This window comes from Camponotus floridanus, unplaced genomic scaffold, assembly GCF_003227725.1.
Source record: "Camponotus floridanus strain SB8 unplaced genomic scaffold, Cflo_v7.5 scaffold26, whole genome shotgun sequence".
NCBI lineage: Eukaryota > Metazoa > Arthropoda > Insecta > Hymenoptera > Formicidae > Camponotus > Camponotus floridanus.
The window spans coordinates 942714-965852 of NW_020229392.1; the positions used below are offsets into that span (position 1 = coordinate 942714).

The 23139-nt window shown below is 30.7% G+C and overlaps 1 protein-coding gene across 2 annotated transcripts; it reads left to right on the forward strand.

Annotated features, from left to right (window-relative positions):
• The first annotated feature begins 434 nt into the window (after nt 1–434).
• Nucleotides 435–22695, forward strand: LOC105257040 (peroxidase). Of its 2 annotated transcripts, none has more exons than XM_011267385.3 (17): nt 435–832; nt 6312–6500; nt 10905–10984; nt 11557–11650; nt 11780–11971; nt 12047–12243; nt 13918–14170; nt 15301–15446; nt 17375–17616; nt 17856–17988; nt 18159–18286; nt 18357–18466; nt 18956–19048; nt 19216–19385; nt 19509–19617; nt 20111–20204; nt 22326–22695. In XM_011267385.3, the coding sequence occupies exons 1-17, from the start codon at nt 822–824 to the stop codon at nt 22470–22472; spliced, it is 2388 nt and encodes a 795-aa protein (XP_011265687.1). In that variant the 5' UTR covers nt 435–821; the 3' UTR covers nt 22473–22695. The 2 variants fall into 2 exon arrangements, with proteins under 2 accessions (XP_011265687.1, XP_025265153.1); XM_025409368.1 differs by lacking the exon at nt 22326–22695 and adding an exon at nt 20272–20890.
• Nucleotides 22696–23139: the final 444 nt, after the last annotated feature.

A 23139-nucleotide genomic window follows, 5' to 3' on the forward strand; every position in this document is an offset into this window, starting at 1 on the left:
AGTGTAAGCGAAAGGTGGAGAAGAGAAAAAAGCATTCATTGTCGGATTTGCCGAGCGGCGAATTTTCGGCGCGTATTTCGGAGATCGGTGGGACACAATCGATGTCTCGAATCGAGGGCAACAAGCGTGCGGCTCGTTTAGAGAAAGGAAAGTAAGACATGGACGCGGGAGCTACACCTCCTCCTTCTTTGCGTCCGTTGCTAACTCTTCGCGGTTCTCGCTCACCTGGCGAGCATATAACATAAGATAAAATAACTTTCCTCCACTTCTCTCTCTTTCTCTCTCTCTCTTTTTTCCTCTCCTCTCCTCTTCTTCCAACTCTCCCTCTCCCAACTCCCTCCCTTTCTCATTTCCTTTCCACAAGTCAGCACCACGCTTTTAGGGAGCTTTCCACCACCAGGACGATGCACATTCTGCACTTCGATAAGGAACTGTGCGGCACGAAGGCAGGATACGATCACAAGTATCACGGTAGGTTGACGTAGTCGATCAGTGTGAGCCGCTTTAAAACAACCACCCGGGAACTAATAGTGGCGGACCGCTGCAAGCTGGTTTTATCCAGCAAGTAGAAGTAGCTGATTATTGTACAAACACGATCGAGAGAATCGTCACGCGCGGTGATTTTTTTTTTTTAAGCAATATCGAAAATCCGCTTGCAACGTTATACAATTTCCGATTATTCCTTCTTATTTGTTGCGTGTCATGAAAAAGTGTATCCCAAGAATTGTGTAAATCAACTTCAATCCAGACGACAATTTCACCGCCGCTCTTGGTCGCAAATCATTGTGAAACTTCAGCAACGTGGAACGCGTGGCAATAAAATGCACGACGAGTAAGTATAATGTAACGGAATCGCGGATTAAGGAATTCTATGGATATCGTGGGAAGTATCTTGGGATTGTTGCCAAGATGCATCGTTCGAAGAATTTTAAGATTTTCGTTTACATTTTCTTCTCAATTTTGTAGTTCATAATAAGAGAAAATTGCAGATGGCAATCCATTGACATCAATCTTGTATATAATTGTGATATTTTATATAATTGTATTGAAAAAGTATTAAAAATATAATTTAAAAACATAAATATTAAAAATATTAAAAATATTAAAAGTATTAAAAATATAATTAAAAATATAATTTTGAAATGTGTGAACTTGAACGTTTTAATAATGATGTAAAAGCGTAGATAAACTGTATAGATATAAAATATGTAGATAAACTTTTCAATCGTTTCTGTATATCTTTTACAGAAATACAATTATCTATGCATATTTGCATAGATGCAATTCTTACATAATGATACATGATATTCGAGGATGTATCAATTTCTTCGTTGCTATTCACTTTACATTATTAGCTTATAGATATAGATATTATTTCCTCCCGATATTATGTTCTTATCTCAATTTATTCACATATATAGTATCTAAGTAAATTAATAGCTTTAAAATTAACTGAAATCTAGAGTAAGATTTATCTATATCCATTTATCATACTTCGCTAATAAAAGTTGATTTGTGTCAGAACAGATAGATACTAGATCTCATACTACTTGAGTTAAATAAGGAAACGTCACTTTGCGAATAATAAGGTCTATCGCGTGCAAAACCAAATATATATTTTAATAATATATATATAAATAAGAGATTACACATTATTATATTTTATATTATATATACATATATAAAATGTGCAATGCTTATATCTAATTAGCTTACCATGTTACATAAAAATTATGAAACATGTTTTAATTTTACATAGACATGCACATATATGTGTTCTACTTTTTTGTCTTATGATAAGTGGGCCAAGGATGGATCGTGACAGTTTTAATATCACGAAAATATTACCAAAGTTAAGAATGACTAATTTCTTTTCTTTATCGTATGGAATTAATAATGCAATAAAATATAATATTTAATAAAATTAATTTTGATTTTTTAAAATTCTAAAAGATGATCTATTTCAACATGCGTATTATGTGATTAAAAGAATACAATCTTGTAATATGTTAATAAATATTTCTGACACTACATCTTTATAGCTTCCCAAGATCAGAAAAGACGTGTTCGCAACTTTAAATCTCTCGAATCATTTTCTATCAGATTTTCCGATCTCTCGAGTCTCGTGAGAAAGAAGAGTTTCTTGAGAAAAACCTCAAAAAAATGATCGTGAGTAATTATGAGAACTGGGTCGGAGTGCAAAATAGGCCGATGTCTCGCAGAAGTTGCACGTGATTCTTTTTATGTCTATCATCATCGAGCGGGTTCGTCGCGAATAGTGAAAGGAAAATCCGCGTGACATGAATCGAGAAAGCAATCCATGCTTTATTTTAATCGACTTAACAGATTTGATCTCATCACGCACGAGATGACACGCATGGTATCGGAACTTTGAACTGCACGATATGAAGATCAGATGAATGTTTCGTAATTCAAAATTGTTCTTCTCGCGTATACTTTTACTCGCTTTCGAATCCTTTCACCAAGCTAATAAATCATTTGGTTTTTAATTGTCAAATAAAATACCGGTCTGTGTGCGGTGATTCGCAGACATTCGGAACAGTCGATCACTGTCCGCCTACTTAATGGCAATTATTGTACCTAATCGAGATGCTACAGCACGATGTAAAATCGACGCAATGATGGCAGTCGATTAGCGAAGCGTATCGCGAAAGCTCTCATTATAACCTTTCGATAATTATTCCAATTTGTTAAGTTAGAGCTAATTGCATAATATACACTATTGTATTATTTGTACAACATAAGAGAGATATCGCTCTTTTTCATTTGAAATTTTATATTCAATCTTAGATTATATTATTTTAGAAAAATTTTAATAAAGTATTTTTTTATAATATTGTAATTTCAATTTTATTTCATTTGCTTTTAAATAAGTTATATATTTTTTTTTAAATGAAGTAATGGTAAAATACCTAAATATATACGGAAATAATAATTAATATATTTTATTTTCTCCATATATTTCTGTATTTCCTATATTTTCTATATCCTTATATTTTCTGTTCTATAATAATAAATCAATTTAATTCATTTTAATGTGTTGCCATATATGAAACAAATAAAAGTACTGACTTATAATATTGAATAATTTCAAAATACATTTAATTAATCGCGATGATTATAATTTCCTTATATATATATATAAGACGAATGAATGATAATTAAATTTATTAATTTGTATATGTGTGTGTGTGTCTTATATATATATATATATATATATATATATATATATATATAAGACACACACACACATATACAAATTATTAAATTTAATCATCATTCATTCGTCTACTTGTAGAATAAAGATCATTTATAATATGCAATCATACAGTTAGATATATAATTCGAAATATAAAGAAAAATGTATATGCATTTTTGTATTTTATATATTTTATATATTTTTAGTAAGTATATTGTATATTGTATTATAATTTACCAGTGTAGAAACAAAGAAGTATTGCACAATAATAGGAAACAACTTTCTTGCAACATTTTACGGTAAATTTTTTGGTGAATTTTCACTTTTCGTGCGCTTCCTGACCACTGTTTCGCACGTTCTCCGATCAGATTTCACGCGATTACGTAGGCGGAATATCAATCCAAATTGATGCAATTCATCCAAGTAAGATCAAACTTTTTCTAAAAAAACCAATCGACAATAAATAGATATTTAATCAACGAACCATGATCTATTGAAGGATTACAAAAAAGTAATTTCTCCAATCTTTTGCTTTCATAGATATTTACTTAGCATCGTAAAGTAGGAGTAGGTTAATTTACATTGAATAATATATATAAGAACGAAAAATAAATATTATTTGTTCGTAAAATTTCAGAATATAACGAGAGTATATAAGCACATGTGAATTTTTTTTTAGAGAAATAATTCAAAAGATAATATTTTGCATATTTTAAATTAAGGCTTTAAATTAAATATTCATTCTATATGTAATTAAACTAAGAAAGATAGACTAACTAAGAAAGATAATATTAGAATATCTTTATACATACTTATTTTGAAGTAATATTAGTAATAAAGAGATAAATATTTATAGAGACAAAATATGCTTTTATCATATAAATTAGCAAGTCTGTAACAAGCAGACTATTTTACAAGCATACTATTTCAGTTGTATAAATTATATTAATATAATTATACATAAGAAATAATAACATAAGAAATAATTATGTCGAAAAGTTGTATAAAAATATTGCCCTTAAAACTGTAATTAATTCCCATTAAAATCGAAATTAGCTGTTACGATTAAGATTACCGAATATATGAAGACCGGTTTCAAGTTGCGTTGCTCACATGAGTGGCATACGAGATGTATCGAAATAATCAGAAAGAATAAAAGAATTCAAATAATTTTAAATCGTTTTGATCGATTCTTTATGTGTCTACTCATTATATGGAACGAAAGGTACTTTTATCGCCATCAAGTTACAAAGCAAATGCGAATATGCGTCAATCATTTCTAACATGTTCAATGTAAACCGCATTAATGTAACTTCATGACAACCGACGATGAATGGAGTACGGATATACAGACACAGTTATTAATCTTTTATAAAGTACATTTTATTAAAAAGTTCAAAGTGGTGCAAACCCATGTTTTTTAACCACATATTTATATTATATTCTGTTATATCTTTTTTACACATGAACATATTTATTAGAAAATTTCGAAATACATATAATTTTCATAGTATATCTTCACATCAGTGCAAATCATATGCAAGTAAATACTTAATGGCGATTAATATTCAAAATCTAATTTGAAAATCAGCAAAACAATTTTTTTTTTGTAAAACTTAAACATTAAGAATAACGTTTATTATAATAAAAATATTTGAAGTAATGTTCATAACGATAATTATCGACAACATAACATTTATATTACATATACGAAATATGTATTCATTATCACGCAAGTTTATATCAAGTGCATGCAACATTATATCAAGTGCATGCTTACATATTACGTAAATCTATCGCAGAGCGTGAAATTACCAAATGTAAGATTTTTTATGGGAGGAGTCTGCGATACTTTTCCGTGTTAAAAGAAATAGCAATTATGGAAGAATTTCAACGTTTGTATTCCAGTTTCTCTGCTGCTCAGAATGTACTGAATGCAATATGCTCAAATAAGAACGCACGTACCGTGCAAGAGATATTATCAAGCTATTATGCCAGAGAACGTCCAAAGAGAATTCATCGTCATGAACTACTGAAACATTTTACGTGACTTTATGTACAGACCGATCCTACATTGAGGAAAGAAATTCCTTTATTCTTCTTATTATTGTTGTCAATAACTTTTTTTACTACTATATAAAATTATTAAACTTTTTTGATATATTATCAATAAATAATTGTAACGAGTTGAATAATTCTTTTATATTATTTTATTTATTATTTTATCGCGTAATTAAACTATCATGTAATATAAAAAAATAACATACTAATATGTAAAAGATTAAATATTCTTATTAAGTTTCTAAATATATATATTCATGCACGATTTATGCACTTAATTTTATACAATGGAATGAAATAAAGGAAGTTTTCATAATACATAATATTTTATATAGCTATGTGTCGGAAATACATCAGATTTAATAATCATATTTCCTTTATTAAGATTACAATTCTATTGGGCTTACAAGACAACCCAATCAACTGTTTAAGAATCTAAATGCATATTGACATAGTCAAATCATTATTTGAATGAATATCAAACCCAATTGTTTGCTTATATTGATACTAATTAATAACATATTTCTAATATTTTTAAAGCGTGTAATTTTTATTTCTACTGTTTTTTTATCTTCTTTCTTTATTAATTTCTATTAAAATGAAAGAGAATTGCACCTCTATTATAATATAAATTTCGTATATGTCATATTTTAAGAGAAATTTACTTTAAAGGAAATAGAAGAAACTATCAAGGCTTAATATGTAATTAACTGCTTTAATTAATGTTTGCATTCAATAAAATATAACTTGTTCGCCAAGTTTATAACTTTGCCTATTATTATGACAATGTTTATAATTTTTTGTATATATTATGCGTGAAATAAAAAAGAAATAAAAAATTATACGTCAATTAAAAAGCATTTCATTATCTCGATATAATAGTGCTGTCACTTTTCAAACAGATGTCAGATTAACAAGATGCAATATCGTATATAAATGATTGTCATGATTTAAGACAACATCAAGGCGGCCTTTTGCACGATACTCTTTGACGTGAGAGAGATAATTGTTTGTGCGGAAAATGTTGCAGATTCGCGATAACGCGGATGCGATCCGCGATAATCGGATCGCTGCTGCTGTTGGTAACGGCATATTGCAACGGGTTGCAATATCAACCTTTTGACTCTTATGCAAACGGAGAGGAGTGCGCTTTGATCCTGGATGCTCGCAGTAGAACCAGCGTTTACGACTACACCTATAATTTACTTCGCGGGTCGTTGTAAGTATTCCCATTAAAATCGAATATATGAATCTCGATAGCGATCTTAATTTAGCAAAAGTCAATTCGAAGGTAGACGACGTGTTTCTTCGATAAGTAACTGGTAACTTCGAGAAATAACTGGAGTGAACGTTCGTAAAGTAAAATTGCGTTATCTGTGAATTTTCGCGCTTCATTAATATAATAAGTAAATCATATTTTTGTTATTCATGACCGATTATCAAGCTTTATTTGATGTTTATTTTATAACGAATTTTTTATAACGAATTTATTTTATAAAGAAGTGCCGATTTAATCAGGACAGTCTGCATATATTTATCGTTCAATTAACATATATTTAATTATTGTGTATTAGTCAAAATTATACGTGTAATTATTAATCGCTGATTATCGCTTAAGCGCAATATTACTTTCCATTGTGCTGCCGATTACAAAAGTATTATAAAAGTATCACGTCCTATCAGTTAGATCTATCCTAGATCTAATGAATACATTGTAAAAATTAGAAAATATACAATTATTGTCTCATTATAAGTGTTCATCAACTGCATCGAAACTTATTATATAATAGAATCCTCATCTGACATTCTAAACTTTAAAATTTAAAGGATTAGAGAAAGCAGGAACTTTAACCGTGCAACCAGGACTTTCACTATCATCCTGTTCCCACAGGAGTGATGATTTCTAATGCATTCTTACCGGTTTTCTATACATACAATTGCACATATGTACACTGAAAAAAAGTAATGTTGGATTAACAACATCAGTGTAATTGGAATTTATTTTATTAATTCAATAATATCATTAATCAAATCAATACATAGTATATTGATTCTTCTTCTTTTTCAGTGTATAATATATTTTACGCGGATGTATTCGAGTCGAAGATTATTCGCGTATTTATAATATAAGATATAACTAGATAAAGATCGTGCGCTTTTTAGAGTTGAAATTCACTTTATTTTTAATCTATATTTTTTCATACTATAAATTTGAAAAGATTTTGATTTATATAAGAAATATTAAATATTAAATATGATTTATATAAGAATTATATTGCACTGAGAATTTTCATTTTGTACCTCAAACAGGCAATAAATACAAACTTTCTCTTTTAAAAAAACTTTCGGTAAGACTAAATTAAATAATTTTAAAATAAAGTGATTTGACTACTGAAAATATCAAATAAATGTTAAAGTGAATATATTAAGATCGAAAGTAACAAACAAATTTCAATTCGGTTTACGATCACCGTAAAATACGCTTTCCTCGAACTTTTAAAAGCGGTCATTGCAGGCAGGATCGCGTTTATGGTATTGAGTCGTAAACGCATCATGTAACAAAAGTGACAGTTACGTGTCGCGGTAAAGCCCGCTCTGTCTCATTTATTGCCCGTGTAGAGAATTGTATTTATCACATCATATCGCAGTAATCTTCGCGTCCAGACACCTCGTGCAAAGCAATATGAAACCTGTGATTATCTACCGTTTTTCGCACTCAACAACTGACGAGACGGCCGTACTTGCTCTCATGAAATCTTCATAAGAATCGAATCCGACTGAAATATTCATTATGAAGGTTACAGTTGCGGTTTATTTGGGCAGTGAAAATTGAAAAAAGGAAAGTTTTTTTAGCGATCATCAAAATCAACTTAACGCACATTCATCACCTCTTATTCTTGTAAGAAGAAGTTGCGTAAAAACTCGCAAAGAAAAAAATATGATAATTGTTTAAATAAAACTCGTTAATATTCTTTTTCTTTAATAATATATAACTCAATATAATATTCAATCGTTATATCGTAACCATAATTGTAATCGTTCAAGAAATCACTTGTTAATTCCTCGTTCGTGCAACAATGTGCGATGACGTCTTCTGCTTCCTTTCATTCCTTTGCGCTAATTCCTTACATTCTTATTTCGATAAAAAAATGTATTTAATTAGCGCATAATTAATTACAATGTGGCTTTTATAATAACGGCGTTAAGACACCTTTACATGTACCGGTTTAGATAGGCAGATTTGCACAAGTACAAACGGCGGCGATTATCTTATCTATTCATGCATACGATTAAGCTTATATGCACGATAATCTTACTGCCGTTAATTGAGCTTTCTCAAGGCTCGCCACTAATGAAATACAAGAGGTATTATGATAAAATCGCTTTAAACTGAATTGCCAAAGATCGTGATAACCAAAATAGCGTGATAACAGCTTTACTACGAAGAGAGATTAAAATCATATGTCACTGTTTTTAATTACATTATCATTGTTCTTTTAATTCCACGCGTCTTTGTATTTAAATAGTTTGCATAAACTAAATTTATTTTAAAGTTGTAGAACGTGTTTTCATTTGAATATATTGTCTTCTAAATATTATTATTCATAAAAACATTAAAAATAATTAAAATTAATTACTATATGCTTCATGTAAAATTATACCTACAGCGAAATATAAGTAGTTTATAATTCTGAAGTCTAATTTATCGAAATCTTTAAAGAGATACCCAACTTTTCTGCAAAAAAAGAAAGTGATTTTCAATTTTAATTTATTCCTTGAAAGATTTGATAAAAACCGAAGCAACTGCTTTTACTTATCTGACAATAAATACATGAAAATATAGAGTTAATAGAATTAATTTTTAATTTTTTAATTAATTAATTATTTTATTTTATTTATATATATATATATATATATATATATATATATATGATTTCTTTCTTTTTTTTTAAATATATTGTTACACTGCATAAATATTCAGAGATAGAATTTAATATATGCAGAAAAGACAAAAAATCACGCATTGCAATCATACAACGAATAAATTAATAGCTTTCCAAATAGTTACTCAATAAAATCAAAAGTAAATATAGTCAGGCATTCGCATACGCAAGTCGCGTGATCTGTGTCGACCGTTTAGGTAGCCGATACGACATTGTAACGCCGTCCGATTAGCGATGTCACGCACCTACTTCGTTGAAAGCGCTCGGAATGTCAAACAGGTGCCCGGGGACACGATATAACGAGAGACGCAATTGCACCGCGAAACGATACCACCGATCTAGAGATCGAAATTGTGCGCGCGCTGTCGGCTGTGAAAGCGAGTCTTGATAATGTTTCGAAAGAATTGCACTAAAGAGTGCAAAAAGGAGAAACAAATTCGATGTGCGAAATGATGCCTTGTAACCGTCAATCTCTGCTCGAGACTTACTTGAGAATATGATCCGCGAAACGATCGCGTGGCGGCAAGAAAGGCGGATTATTCTCGATCGCTGGATACCTTCGCGTTGCTCGCGACAACGTGATTATTAAATGCATATTAAAGTACAAATGCCGTGAGCTGTAAAATGTAATTTATTTGTATCGAGAGAAAGAAAAAGGTATCCCTCCCCGGCTTGGCGTAACTCGCATTTATCATCGGAATGGGTCTACAGCAGTTGCTCAGACCAGTTATGGTAAGTGCATCGATGCACGGCATCGTCATAAAATGTTTCCGTTATTATTATCGTCAGTTGCAGCATAATCGAAGCACTCGATCGCAATTAGACGCAGGAAACTGTCTCTCTCTTTCGTCTTCTTTCACTTTTGTATCTTAATTATTTTATGATTGATAATCCGCATGATTTGAATTAGATTTTTACAACGTTTCTGTCGAGCTTGAAATAAATATTGATGTACTGAGGTTTTAAATAAATTAAAAAGTCGAGTTCCCGTTATGCTAAGTATGGTGCTCGGTGAACGGAATTTAATTGTACGGTTACGTGACGATATTTACGTGACGACAAAGTACCGTATCAACCATATACGATGTCAAGCATGTGCGATACACGATACAAATAATACACGCTAATTATTTATTTTACAATCGTTTAACTTGGAATATTTTTAAAAATTTTTGAATTTATGGTGGAGATAAATTTGCATCTTAATATTAATATATAGAATTTTAAATCGGGACTAAAGAGAGATGCTATATATTGAGATGCGACTGCATTAAGCTGAGTCAAAGATGAGTATATGATGGGGAGAAACGCGTAAAATTGCTTCAATCAACCTTCTGCAACGTGCCATGAATGGCATGTCAATGTCAGTATATTTCGCGTTGCAAACAGGATATGAAAGTTAATTTAGCCGCACTCATAACAGAGCACGTTTAGAATATATTTAGAATGTTTCGGGTTACCTTGATATGAAATATTTGCATTTATAAAAACTCTCGTCCGTCTCGAGCAAATCTCGCGCAAGGCTTTCGAGAGTGTCGGCTTCTCAAAAGTAGGCTACAAATATTAAGTAATTAACCCGGATGGAGCAGAGAAAAGCGGAATGAGGGGACGGGCTGCAAATAATACCCGCACTGAAAAAGATCGAGCATGCGTCAACTTTCATCCTTATTCTTTCGCAGCCCCACCACGGGAGGAGTTCAAACCTGTATCACGTACGACGCCGTAAATCATGCTTACGTCGAGGCGAGGAAGCGCATTAGTGAGTGTATTAAGTTTCATTTAAAAAATTAATTGCGCGCTGTGTCCACATATAATTCATCGTCGATGATGATCAATATTAAGTGTCGTTCGCATAACCAGTTCGATATACAAAGTGGCCCCGAACGTTCCAGTCAGACTTTGAGATTTTATAGGAAATTTAATTCTAAACAAAAAATTTCGTATAAATATGAGTCGAAAAATGCTTCCTTAAGAAGTTATCGCTCAAAAACCTCTGATGAAGAAAGAGCAAAAAGTGAAAAGAAAATGAAATAAAAAGAAAATGAAACTAAATAAATTTCTTGAAAAAAAAGATAAAAATAAAAAATAAAAATCTTTTTCTTTTATGAAAATAAAATAATTTTTTTTTAACTAACTTTTATTTTATTTTATTTATTATAGGAAATTTTTTGTTCAGAATTAAATTTCCTATAAGATCTCAAAGTCTGGCTGGAACGTTCGGGGCCACCCTGTATAAATTCACGATCGCTATACATCGATCTCTTATATCGTTCTTCAATCCCTCATCTCGACATGTCATTCATGTGTAATGTGTGTAATCGTTGCTCGTAGACGTCGCGAGACCAAAGTCGGAGGTATGGCGACCGGAAGATCTGGCGACAGTCGGCGAACTGCTTCTCGACATTAGCACGAATCTCGCGCAAACGTAAGTCTCCCTCAAGATAAATCTATGTAATGCTCATGACAGGATTTCTCCCTCTCCCTCTCCCTTTATATCACGTCATTTTCTTTCTCTTTTTCTCTTATTCCTCTTTGATGCTATTTTTTAATCTAGATATGGACTGACCTACGAGGAGATAGAAAAAAGTCTGCCACTGATCGACACCTCGAAGACATTGATCCGCGAGATTTGTCCTGCTTTTTTGAGCAATGTGGAATGCAGGCCGGGCAAGTATCGCCGATATGATGGTCTTTGCACGAATTTGCAGAATCCCACATGGGGAGCTACCTTGTCGCCTTTCGCGAGGTAATTATGATCTTTCTGATTTTCTTCAATATGAGAGATAAAACGCTACGTCTCTTTTGCTTCTTATTCTTACAGATTGATGAGTCCGCAATTCGCGGATGGCTTATCAGCGCCAAGAATATCCATAACGGGTAATAATCTACCATTGTCTCGAGTTGTATCGCGCACCATGCATCCAGACGATGGTTATCACGATCATGCTGGTACAGTTATGGTTATCGCGTGGGGACAGTTTATGGATCACGATTACACTTTAACTGGCACGCCTCTAGGTATTATTCATTCATTATTTTCTACCACAGTTGCTGATTTTAATGCCCGCATTGAAATTATTACACTTCCGTTAGAAGCATTTCTCCGAGATTGATTTGATTATTAATGAGATACGGAGAACTACATTTAAATAAACAAATAAATAAATAAAAATTCATAATTTCCTGATATATGATTTGCAATAAAGTGAAGAAAATTAATTAAAATAATTTAATTAACTAATTAATTAAAAGGCCAAGTTTTTTAGATAATCGTATAAATAGATATATCTTTAAAAACAAGAGTTAATGTATTAAAAAAATTCGAAGTTGTATATACATATATATATATATATACATATATATATATATACATATACATATATATATATATATATATATATATATATAACTTCGAATTTTTTTAATACATTAACTGAATGTGTTTTATGATTTATCATTTATCTATTTCTTTAGAGTATAACTATATAAATAAATTAATAATTAATATAGTATTTAATTTATATATATATATATATATATATATATATATACATATATTAAATTAAATTAACTAATATATTTACATACATATACAGTAATATATATACATATATTAAATTAAATTAAATAATATATTAATTATTAATTTATTTATATAGTTATGCTCTGAAGAAATAAATGATAAATCATAAAATATATTCAGTCACTAATACGAAATCACTAATACCACAAAAGTTTTTCAATGAAAGAGAAATTCTAGTATAAAACATTAATACATGAAACTTTAATTTAATACAAAAAATGATTAGATAGAATTGCAGTTTACGTTTCAATGAGTACTATTATTTATTGACTATGAACAAAAAGAGAATTTATCGAATATGAATAAGAAAATGATTCTTCAATGTATATAACATCATTCAACCGTAATATACATATAACGAATCTTAAAGAAAGCAACAACGAAAAGTTGAAACGATATTTTCGTTAGCCCATATTCTATGATTGAAGTCTGTCCATTTAATCATGCAACTAGAATAGAAATTAGAAAGCGATTCTCAGCGGACTGATTGCTCATATTGCGTCGAAGTAACTGTATCGAGATATTTGATATATGCTCTCGCGCGCACATCGTAGGTCACTCGCTCTCGTAGGAGGCCCTTCCACATTTACCTTATATCGAAAGGAGGGTAACTACAAGAGAAAGCGAACAATCATTGCTCGGATAAACCAATCACTAATCATCATGTCTGTCGATGACGATTTCCGAACAACGGTCATCGATTTGAAACTACAACGTTGCAAATCTGTCAATCAGAGTTGACAAACCGCTGACTTGTCATCATTACTGAGAAACAAATGCAATAATTTTACATTAATTATTAAATTGTTCGAAAAAGAGAATAATTTGAAATGTAATGCTGAATATTATATCGCTCCTCAGGCGATTCTACGCATGTATGCGTTTTCTATAGGAAGATAATTAATCGACAACGTCGATTTTCCTTTCGTTTAACAATAAAACACGTTTGAGATTACGACAGTCGAGGGAGAAATAGTCGACGTAATCCATTCAATCGCAAAAACTTCGATATTCCCTCGGTTCGCCGCAATGCGGAATATGTAAGCGTGCGTAATAGAAACGTGCTATCGCTCGCTGCTATCATTATGTATTGATCATCGGATTTGCAGATCCCTTGAACCGAAACGACCCGGAAGAATGCTGCGGCCGGCCACCGCACCTGAAGAATCCTTATTGCAATGAGATCCTCATACCAGAAGATGACTATTTCTACAGACTGTTCAACGTGCAATGCATGAACTTTGTTCGTGCTTTTCCTGCCGTTCGACCTGGTTGCCGTCTCGGTTCCCGAGTGCCTTTCAATCTTCTTACAGGTGTGCTGGATGGTAATACTGTTTATGGCATCACGGAAGCTTTCGCTAGGTAAATCGCAGTGATTTGTTTTCACTTTAAATACTAATAGAAAATTATTCCAAGTATTTATGCAATGAGAAACGCGCACTGTTGATCAAATTTACATAGAAGAATCTAAGATAAATATGAAAATTATAATTATGTCAACTTTTAAACAACGTATATTTAATTAGATTCGATTAATTTAAGATTCGATTTTTGCCTTACTAAAAATGTGATCCTTCAAATAAACATTTTAATTCGTCAATTATAATATTATAATATTCACCAAATTTTTTCAATTCATAAATTATAAGTATATATTATTTATAGAAGAAAAAGAATAAACTTGGAATAGCTGGTATATAAATGTGGTATATTTAAATAATTATAGCAAAAAAAGATTTGAAGAATACATTATACGTAAATATTTTATAATGATATAAAAATGCATGAGAAAATTTATCAATCATTAATTATTCTCTGAATAAATCAAATATGAATTTTTGCTTATACATATATTTGGTGAACCGGACTTTATTTTATCTTTAAATATATATATATATGTAAATCTGTCATCGAAAATATCAGCATTGCATTGCTTTATTTTTTCCAACACAGATGTGCTTTCAGTTCTTCGCACTTTCTAGTATGTAACACGGAATGCGATCTACAAATCTCTATCTTTACTACCCTCACGATCCTTCGAGACATCATACATGCGTACATACACACACACACACACACACACACACACACACACACACACACATATGTATATGATCTGCTATGTATATTTCCTGTTTCTAATAAGTAATATATATCTTTCTTTCTAAATTCATATAAATATGATATATTACATTCAAATGCAAAATAAATTTAAGAACGCGCTCGTTAAATTTCTGCAATAATTTCTAGAAAAGATTCTTGTTCTAATCTTTTAAATTATTTCGAAGAAAAAGGGAAATGTTTTAGAAATGTTAAATTGTAATAACTTTTGTGTGATAAATCTTTTAAATTTAAGAATCGTATATACATAACATTCTAAGAAGAGAAAAAGATATATTTGTGTGAAAATAAATTTCAGAATTGCAATACACAATATTCTAAGAAAAGGATATATAATTGTGCGATATGTGTATTTTTATTTTATTTTTCAGAAAACTCCGAACAGGCTATGGTGGATTATTGCGAATGAATCCAGTTTTTTCAGAATATGGCCTTAAGGATCTATTGCCACTGAAGTTAGATATACCGGATGAAGGATGCACTCGACCAAACCGATCGATGTATTGTTTCGAAGCTGGTAACTTACATTTTTTATTAATTAAAATATGCAAAAGTAGAGTAAGAATATTCTAATAAGAATATATTTTTTCATAACCATTGATGTGTGTATTAAAACTAAGATTTAAAAAATCGAAACTTGAATATTAACACATATTAAATATTTTATAAAACATTGAAAATTAAAATGAATAACAATTAATATTTAAATATAATATTTCAAAAAAGAAAAATATATAACTTAAAACTTATTAATATTAATCACATTAGAAAAATGTTTTTATTATTAAAAATTATCTTCTAAGGAAAAATTACTTTCAAAAATTCCATAATTATTTTTTAAAATCCGTGATGAAAAAAAATATTCAATTGTAGAATATCTTGTCTGTAATATTCTGTAATATTTTCTAATATTTTTCCTCGTATCATGTAACAGTTATTGCATACTTGATATATTATAGATGGTGATCGTGACAAATCAATTGCTTCATTATTATTTTAGACCGACACTTTCATAAAGTAGTAAGCATAGCTTTAAACTGCAGCATACAAGCGCGCGGGCGCGGACTATTAGGTCAATTGTACTCATTTGAATTTACAATGAGCGATACATGAGTCACCATGAGTCGAGTAATGTAACCGTGCTAATGTAACTATTCCAATTTCTGCCGATTTTTGCGTGTCCGATGATACAGACAATGGAGTAATAAGTCACGCTCGTTACTGCCTTCTTGCGCGGCGCCGCTTACTATCTATGCTTTCTCGAGATGGCCGTGATCGACGGCCTAGATCGCCCTATAATTTTGCCCAGCACCCACGTCTTTCTCTTTCTCTTTCACTTACTCGCCCAGAAATTATTTTCCCACGTCAATCCGTCAATTATTCGGGAAACCTAACGGCGACATACACTGAATCCGATTGGATATTCGGTGAGACAAGACAATTCGATGGTGGCGATAATTGTATGCACTTATCACGCGTTCATAAATCCTATAAATCATAGGTACCTGAATCCGGAATATAGACAGAAGCAGGCTGAGCCATAAATCTCTCTCGAGTCAATCGTATGTATTCGTGTGGGCATCTCACTCATACCCTGTATTTACATTAATCGCGTGTTACGGAAAAATCAATCGCTGCTGAAAATTGGCTGTTATTATTTCAGTTTTTGTTTTTTTCGGACAGTATATGTAATTGAGTTAATGCTCGTTTTAACTATCAACGGTAGGCATCATACCTATATCGCATGATTTACGTCGAACGATACGACGTGGGTGAGAAAGGAAACGGTTGCAATACAAGGACATCAACTTCTATAAAATTGAGAATACTAAGACAAAAAATCGGATAGTCTGCGAGATGTTTCTTATTCTATTTGTTGATATGCAAGGATTTATAATTTATGCAACCATACTGTTGCACAATAATTTAAATTCTTATATTTATTTATATGAATTAAATTTAGTTTATTGCTTGTATATTCCAATTATTACCAAAGTTTATTACCAAAGAAAAATTTAAATTAATTTTTTTCCCTCAATTTAAATTCTTTGCCACACGGAAAAGATGCATGAAATCAGTAATTTATTATTTCCATTTTTAACACAAAAATACAACGTTGTGATAGCAAAGTTATTATGCTTGGAAACTTTATTATCCAGACATCTCTTCAATTAGATCTGAACTAATTAAAGTTACTCGGTATAATAGTTAATAGATTAGTAAATTGATATGTTATCGGAGCGTCCGACAGAAATCATAATTTATGTGTTCTTTATAGTGTAGAATAGACTGCCGTCACAGTGCAAAATGCATTATGCAACGGAACTAAAGAATTACCTGGTTTGTGAAAGTATCGCGAGTTTATTATCTTCGATCGTATGTGAGAATTAATCACCTTTTTAAAATTCCAAACAAGCTTAATATCAGTCATCTCTGTCCTTTCAGGTGAGATTCGTGTGAATGAGCAATTGGTACTCACCTGCATGCACACTTTAATGGCACGGGAACATAACCGGCTCGCCAAAGCGTTGGCCATTGTGAATCCGCATTGGGACGATGAAATTCTCTTCCAGGAAGCCAGACGCATCGTCATCGCGGAAATTCAACATGTCACTTATAACGAGTTCCTCCCGATATTACTCGGCAAAGATGTCATGGAGAAATTTGGACTTCTCCTCGAGAAAGAGGTGAGTGGTTGACGATCCTGAAATAAACAGAAATGCATGTTTTTTAGTTCTAATAATTATCACAGTTATATATTGTAAAAGTAATTTTACTTAGACTAAATAAATATTCGTATAATTATTATACAAATAAAAATTTGTAACAATTGATTGAAATTTAATAACATATGTTTATTTTCAAACAGCCATAAATAAATAATAATAGACGCGTTGACATTAAAGTTTTATTTTTTTTTTTGCAGAATTACTGGGACGGATACGATCCGAATATAAATCCAGGTGTAATAGACGCTTTTGCTGCTGCTGCTTTTAGATTCGGTCACTCGCTATTGCCCACGGCTGTAGAACGATGGAGTAAAGCTCACAAATTTATTGGTAAGCGATATTACACAACAGAATTATATTGCATACAAAATGTATCAGAAACTTTTTTCAGTTTGTAAATATATTGTCGATAAAAATGAATAAACAAGATTTAATTTTACAAGAATTTTCTAATTATTTAGAATTTTTCGTTAAATCTAATTACAAATATTTATTTTTAGCCTCAAAAAGGTTGTCAGATTTGATAAGACGACCTTACGACTTGTATCGCGCTGGTGTGCTCGACGAATATTTCATGGGATTGATGAATCAAGTTGCTCAGGCTATGGATGATTCCATAACGCAAGAAGTAAGATAAACAGTGATAAGTATTAATAAAATATGCAATTATGCTATATTATACAACTTATATTTTACAGGTAACGAATCATTTGTTCAAAAAAGCAGGGGCAAAATTCGGATTGGATCTGGTGTCTTTTAACATGCAACGTGGTCGTGAGTTTGGTATTCCAAGTTATATGGAGTTCAGGTGAGCAAAATTATTAAAGATTAACTTTTATTTCTACCGATCATCTTGTTTAAATACTAACTGTAATTGCACATCTATATTTCATGTAATTATAATCTTTTATACTTAAGTAAATATATAATAAATATATAATAAATACAAAGGATAAATGTAACTGAAATATAAGATGAATGTTAAAATTTACTAAGAGTGCTAGAGAAAATTATAAAATTAAATGCTTCTTAATTGGTAAAAATTAGTACAGCAGTCAAATATATTATTAAAATATATTATTGAACAAAGTTTTGAAATGTAACTTAGAAAAAAAAGAAAAATATAATAAAATACGCTAGTACTAATAAATGCGTTAGAGAATTAACTTTAAACGAAAATCGATCATAGATTATACTTGACCATAAACAGATAATTCAAGTGCAAATAAATAAGAGATTATTTATTGCACTTGAATAATATATGTACTTTTTTATATATGTGATTTTATAATTCCAGAAAATACTGCGGCCTTCCTGAAGCGAACACTTTCGAGGAATTATTCGGTTCCATGCCGAATGAAACCGTCAGACGTTACAGCACTATCTTCGAGTGAGTATAACATGTCTGCAAAGAGCGCCAGCGGCGAAAACCTTCGGAAAGATCGATCGATCAAGTTTTGCATCTCATTACTCACAATCAGTTAGTGGATCGCACGGCGATCCTAAATATAGCGTATTCAAAAGTAACGGATTTATCTCGACCGCGCTCCTTTTCAGACATCCCGCAGACGTCGATTTATGGTCAGGCGGCGTATCCGAAAGACCACTTCCGGGTAGTATGCTCGGGCCAACCTTCGCCTGCCTGATTGCCACGCAGTTTGGTCATTCGCGTCGTGGTGACAGATTTTGGTACGAGTTGCCGAACCAGCCATCGTCCTTCACTCTCGGTGAGAAAGAACCCTTTCGAATCCGTGGGAGTCGCGCGATTCAAGGACTTAATCGATAATCGATCGGAATATAACGAAGCGAGATTGTACCTTCTAAAACAGCGCTCGCTTTCACTTTTCTAGAGCAACTGAACGAGATTCGAAAGACAAAGCTCGCCAGATTGATTTGCGATAATACAGATCTTATCGATACGATACAAATCTATCCGATGGTCCTTCCCGATCATGAAATGTAAGTGAATATGATTTATACTGTAATGTGTAATAGAACGATGAGTCAACATGAACAACTTGTCAAACATAAAATATCGTGAAATTATAAAAATAAGAAATAATGAAAAATATTCTAATTTATAAATATAAAAAAATGTGAATAGGAAATGAAAAAAATACTTCAAATTCACGTTAAAAACATTACAGCTCTACTACATTCGCTATAAAAATGAAATTTATAAAAGAATATTATTGTTTATTCTTGTTCATGTATTATTGCATTATATTATTGTTATTATTTTTCATTTATATTATATTTTATTTCTATTATTTATTTTATTTTTTTGTATTTTATATCTTATTATTCTATTAACAAATTAAAATCTATTTATTGTACTTGTTGTATATTTTGTTTAGTAGGATGAATAATTTTTCGCTCTAATTTGCCCCATTATAAGAATTGATTTTTAAAAATAATTAAAAACCGAACTTTTACAATTTTGTTGCAACAGAAATCCTCGAGTCCCGTGTCGAAGTGGTATTCTACCCAGCATCGACTTATCGAAATGGGCTGATTTCCCGGCGACGAGTCACGCCGCACAATACGTGAGTAATTTAGCAGGCCAGTACGGGCAGTTGGGGAAATAAAAATGGGTCTGTTCCACCACTCTAGAAATAAACAGAGTGCCTTTAAGCGAACACCACCATGTAATCAACTGAGTCACGAGCCAAGAAGCCCAACCCTTAGGCACTCTAACCCGAGACCATCCCGTAGGCATGCACGTGTTGAAGTAGAGCAAACAATTAAATATATTAAGAATTCACTTTTAAATCAAAAGAATCAATTAAATCATCTAGAGTAATGAAGAAGCAGAGTTGGCCAGTGTCGATCATATTTGATCCACCGTTTGATAATTTTGATTCATAAATGATTATTGATTCATAAATAATTTATGATACTTGATAATAACTCATAAATGCCGATGCAATTGTGTCATTAAGATAGCAAGCTTCGATTTAAATTGTATGATACAGATTGATTAAGTAAAAATAACGCGTTACATCGTTGTCGATCCTGGACAAATGAAAAGGAATCACTTTAGATTTTTCACAGTAATCCCTTTAAAACAAAATGTACATATTCTTTTCCTGATAGAAACTCATTATATTTCATCTACACTGCCGTACAAGAACAACAAAAATATCGTAATACATACTCGTATATTCAGAAATTTACTTCAGTTCTCAAATCAAATGCTATTTATATGTTATTTTATTTCTTTTTTTACATATACAAAAATTTCGTGCGACTATTTAATACTATAGTTTTTATTACAATTTAAATGATACATATAATTACACAAATTTTAATATAATAAAAAAATTAGATTTTTTCTTTTGTAATTTTTATATAAAATTTTTCATTATTTTATTTTATTTCAGTGTTATATTTATAATAAATACTTAGTAATTTTTAGCTATGCTAAGATATCTGCAAATATTGCATTTTATTTGTATTGCACTTGGCAGATTACACTTAAATATTTAAATATTTACCATGAAACTTGACTATAGTTTGTACACTGTTAAGTCACGTACATTGATCATTGGATTGCGTTTAATTTAGCTTATTATCGAAATTTTTATTAACATCAACATGTTTTTAAAATGATATATTTGAACTTTTTTTTACTCGCCATATAATTCTTTTATTTTTATTAATAATATATCATATTCAATAATACTGTATAACTACACAATATACATTCTGTATATAGTAAATTACAATCAAATCGAATTATTTTTTGCACATAACTACCTATTATATCCTCTTAGCGTCGCGGATCACTGTAATATTTAGCTGTGCTTAATATCTAGTCTCTTCAATACTATTGTGGGATAAATGCATCTTGATTTTTCAATCGAAATAAATTGAAAAAAATAATCATTTTCGTATTTTATAATTTTTAAAATAAATGAAAAATATTTTTGTTTAATATAAAGATTTTCTAAAAAGAACTGGAACTCTTGTTTCTGGAATTTAATACAAAGCGCGATCATTTGACTATGTACTCGATTACAATTGCGAATAATGTATTTGTGTAAGAAATCCTTTTTAAACTCTTCTTATCCAAAATATTGCACAATTTATTATATGCAAAATTTGTAAGTGCCATTTTCCTAAATATAATACTTTGAACAATAAAACTTTTCATTATCATTTTATTTTATTTTATATTTGTGTATATGTTTTTCATGTTTTCACATTATTGATTAGGAAGCAACTCGACATATTATATACAGATATTATAATTTATTACAAATGCAATGCGATGTGAAGGAATGCAAAAACATTTTCTTTTTTTTTTAGAAATATTTTTTTCATTCTTCTTAGTGCTATTAAAATGATTTTTTTTATTAATAGATAGTACCTCACGTCCAATTTTTTTTCTCTGTAGCATAAAATTAATATGTCGAATTTAGTTTAGCTTGTTCACATTATTTTTTTGTTTTTTATTTTACACAACCTGTGCACGTGCACTCGCCCTCAATATCCAACATCGAGACCAGGTAAAGTATATCATATGCGCGGATATATTTTTAAAGATAATCGCATTTGTTCTAAAAAATATGTGACTGTATAGTATGATTCTAATATCACACCCTATTTCCCCATCAACTGCCACACATGCACATTAGTATCTACAATTGCCTATTGTACTATAGCCATGGGTGGAGGAGCAATTGCTTGACACGTCGGGAGATTCGATGAAACCAGCGATACGGGAATACTACGACAGAGAGCAAGCTTCTCGAATCTTCTTTGAGAATATTAACGGCATTGCTTCGTATCTGGGCTTCACGAGAAAGTAACCGCAGAACACCGCAAGAAATAAACGACTGATCGTAAAATATTCATCGTCTTCATACTTCATTATAAGGTGCTATCTAAAGTGCATCACACGAACATAAAAATACGGTTGATCCGGCATCCATATACACATGTGTATGTATGACAAGATGTATACTGTATAGAAGTAGATATTTGCGAAATATCTTTTTTAAATTGAGAGGCTCGATAATAAGAATTTAGATATTTCTAATAAAGATTTTCCTTTTTTTATCCGTCTAACAAAAATATAAAAATATAAAATATAAAAATATAATAAAATATTTAAATATTTATAATGTTAACTATAATAATTGAAATAAAATTATCTATAAATATAATATAATAATACGCGGAATATCTATCGCTTTAATAATAAAGATTGAAGTTGAGTCAATTATCAAATAATAAATTATTTTTTATATTAGTGCTTTATAATTATATACATGTAGTAGTAATAATTTATATTTAATAGTAATAATTTCCACGCACATAATTTATATATGTATTGTATATAAAGAGCTCTCTCTCTCTCTCTCTCTCTCTATTTTTTTTCTGTCTTAAACGATAGTTTTCTTTTCATGCATTAATGCAATATTATAAATTATGACCGATAAATTATTTCTGCATACACATATGTATTTACTTCAG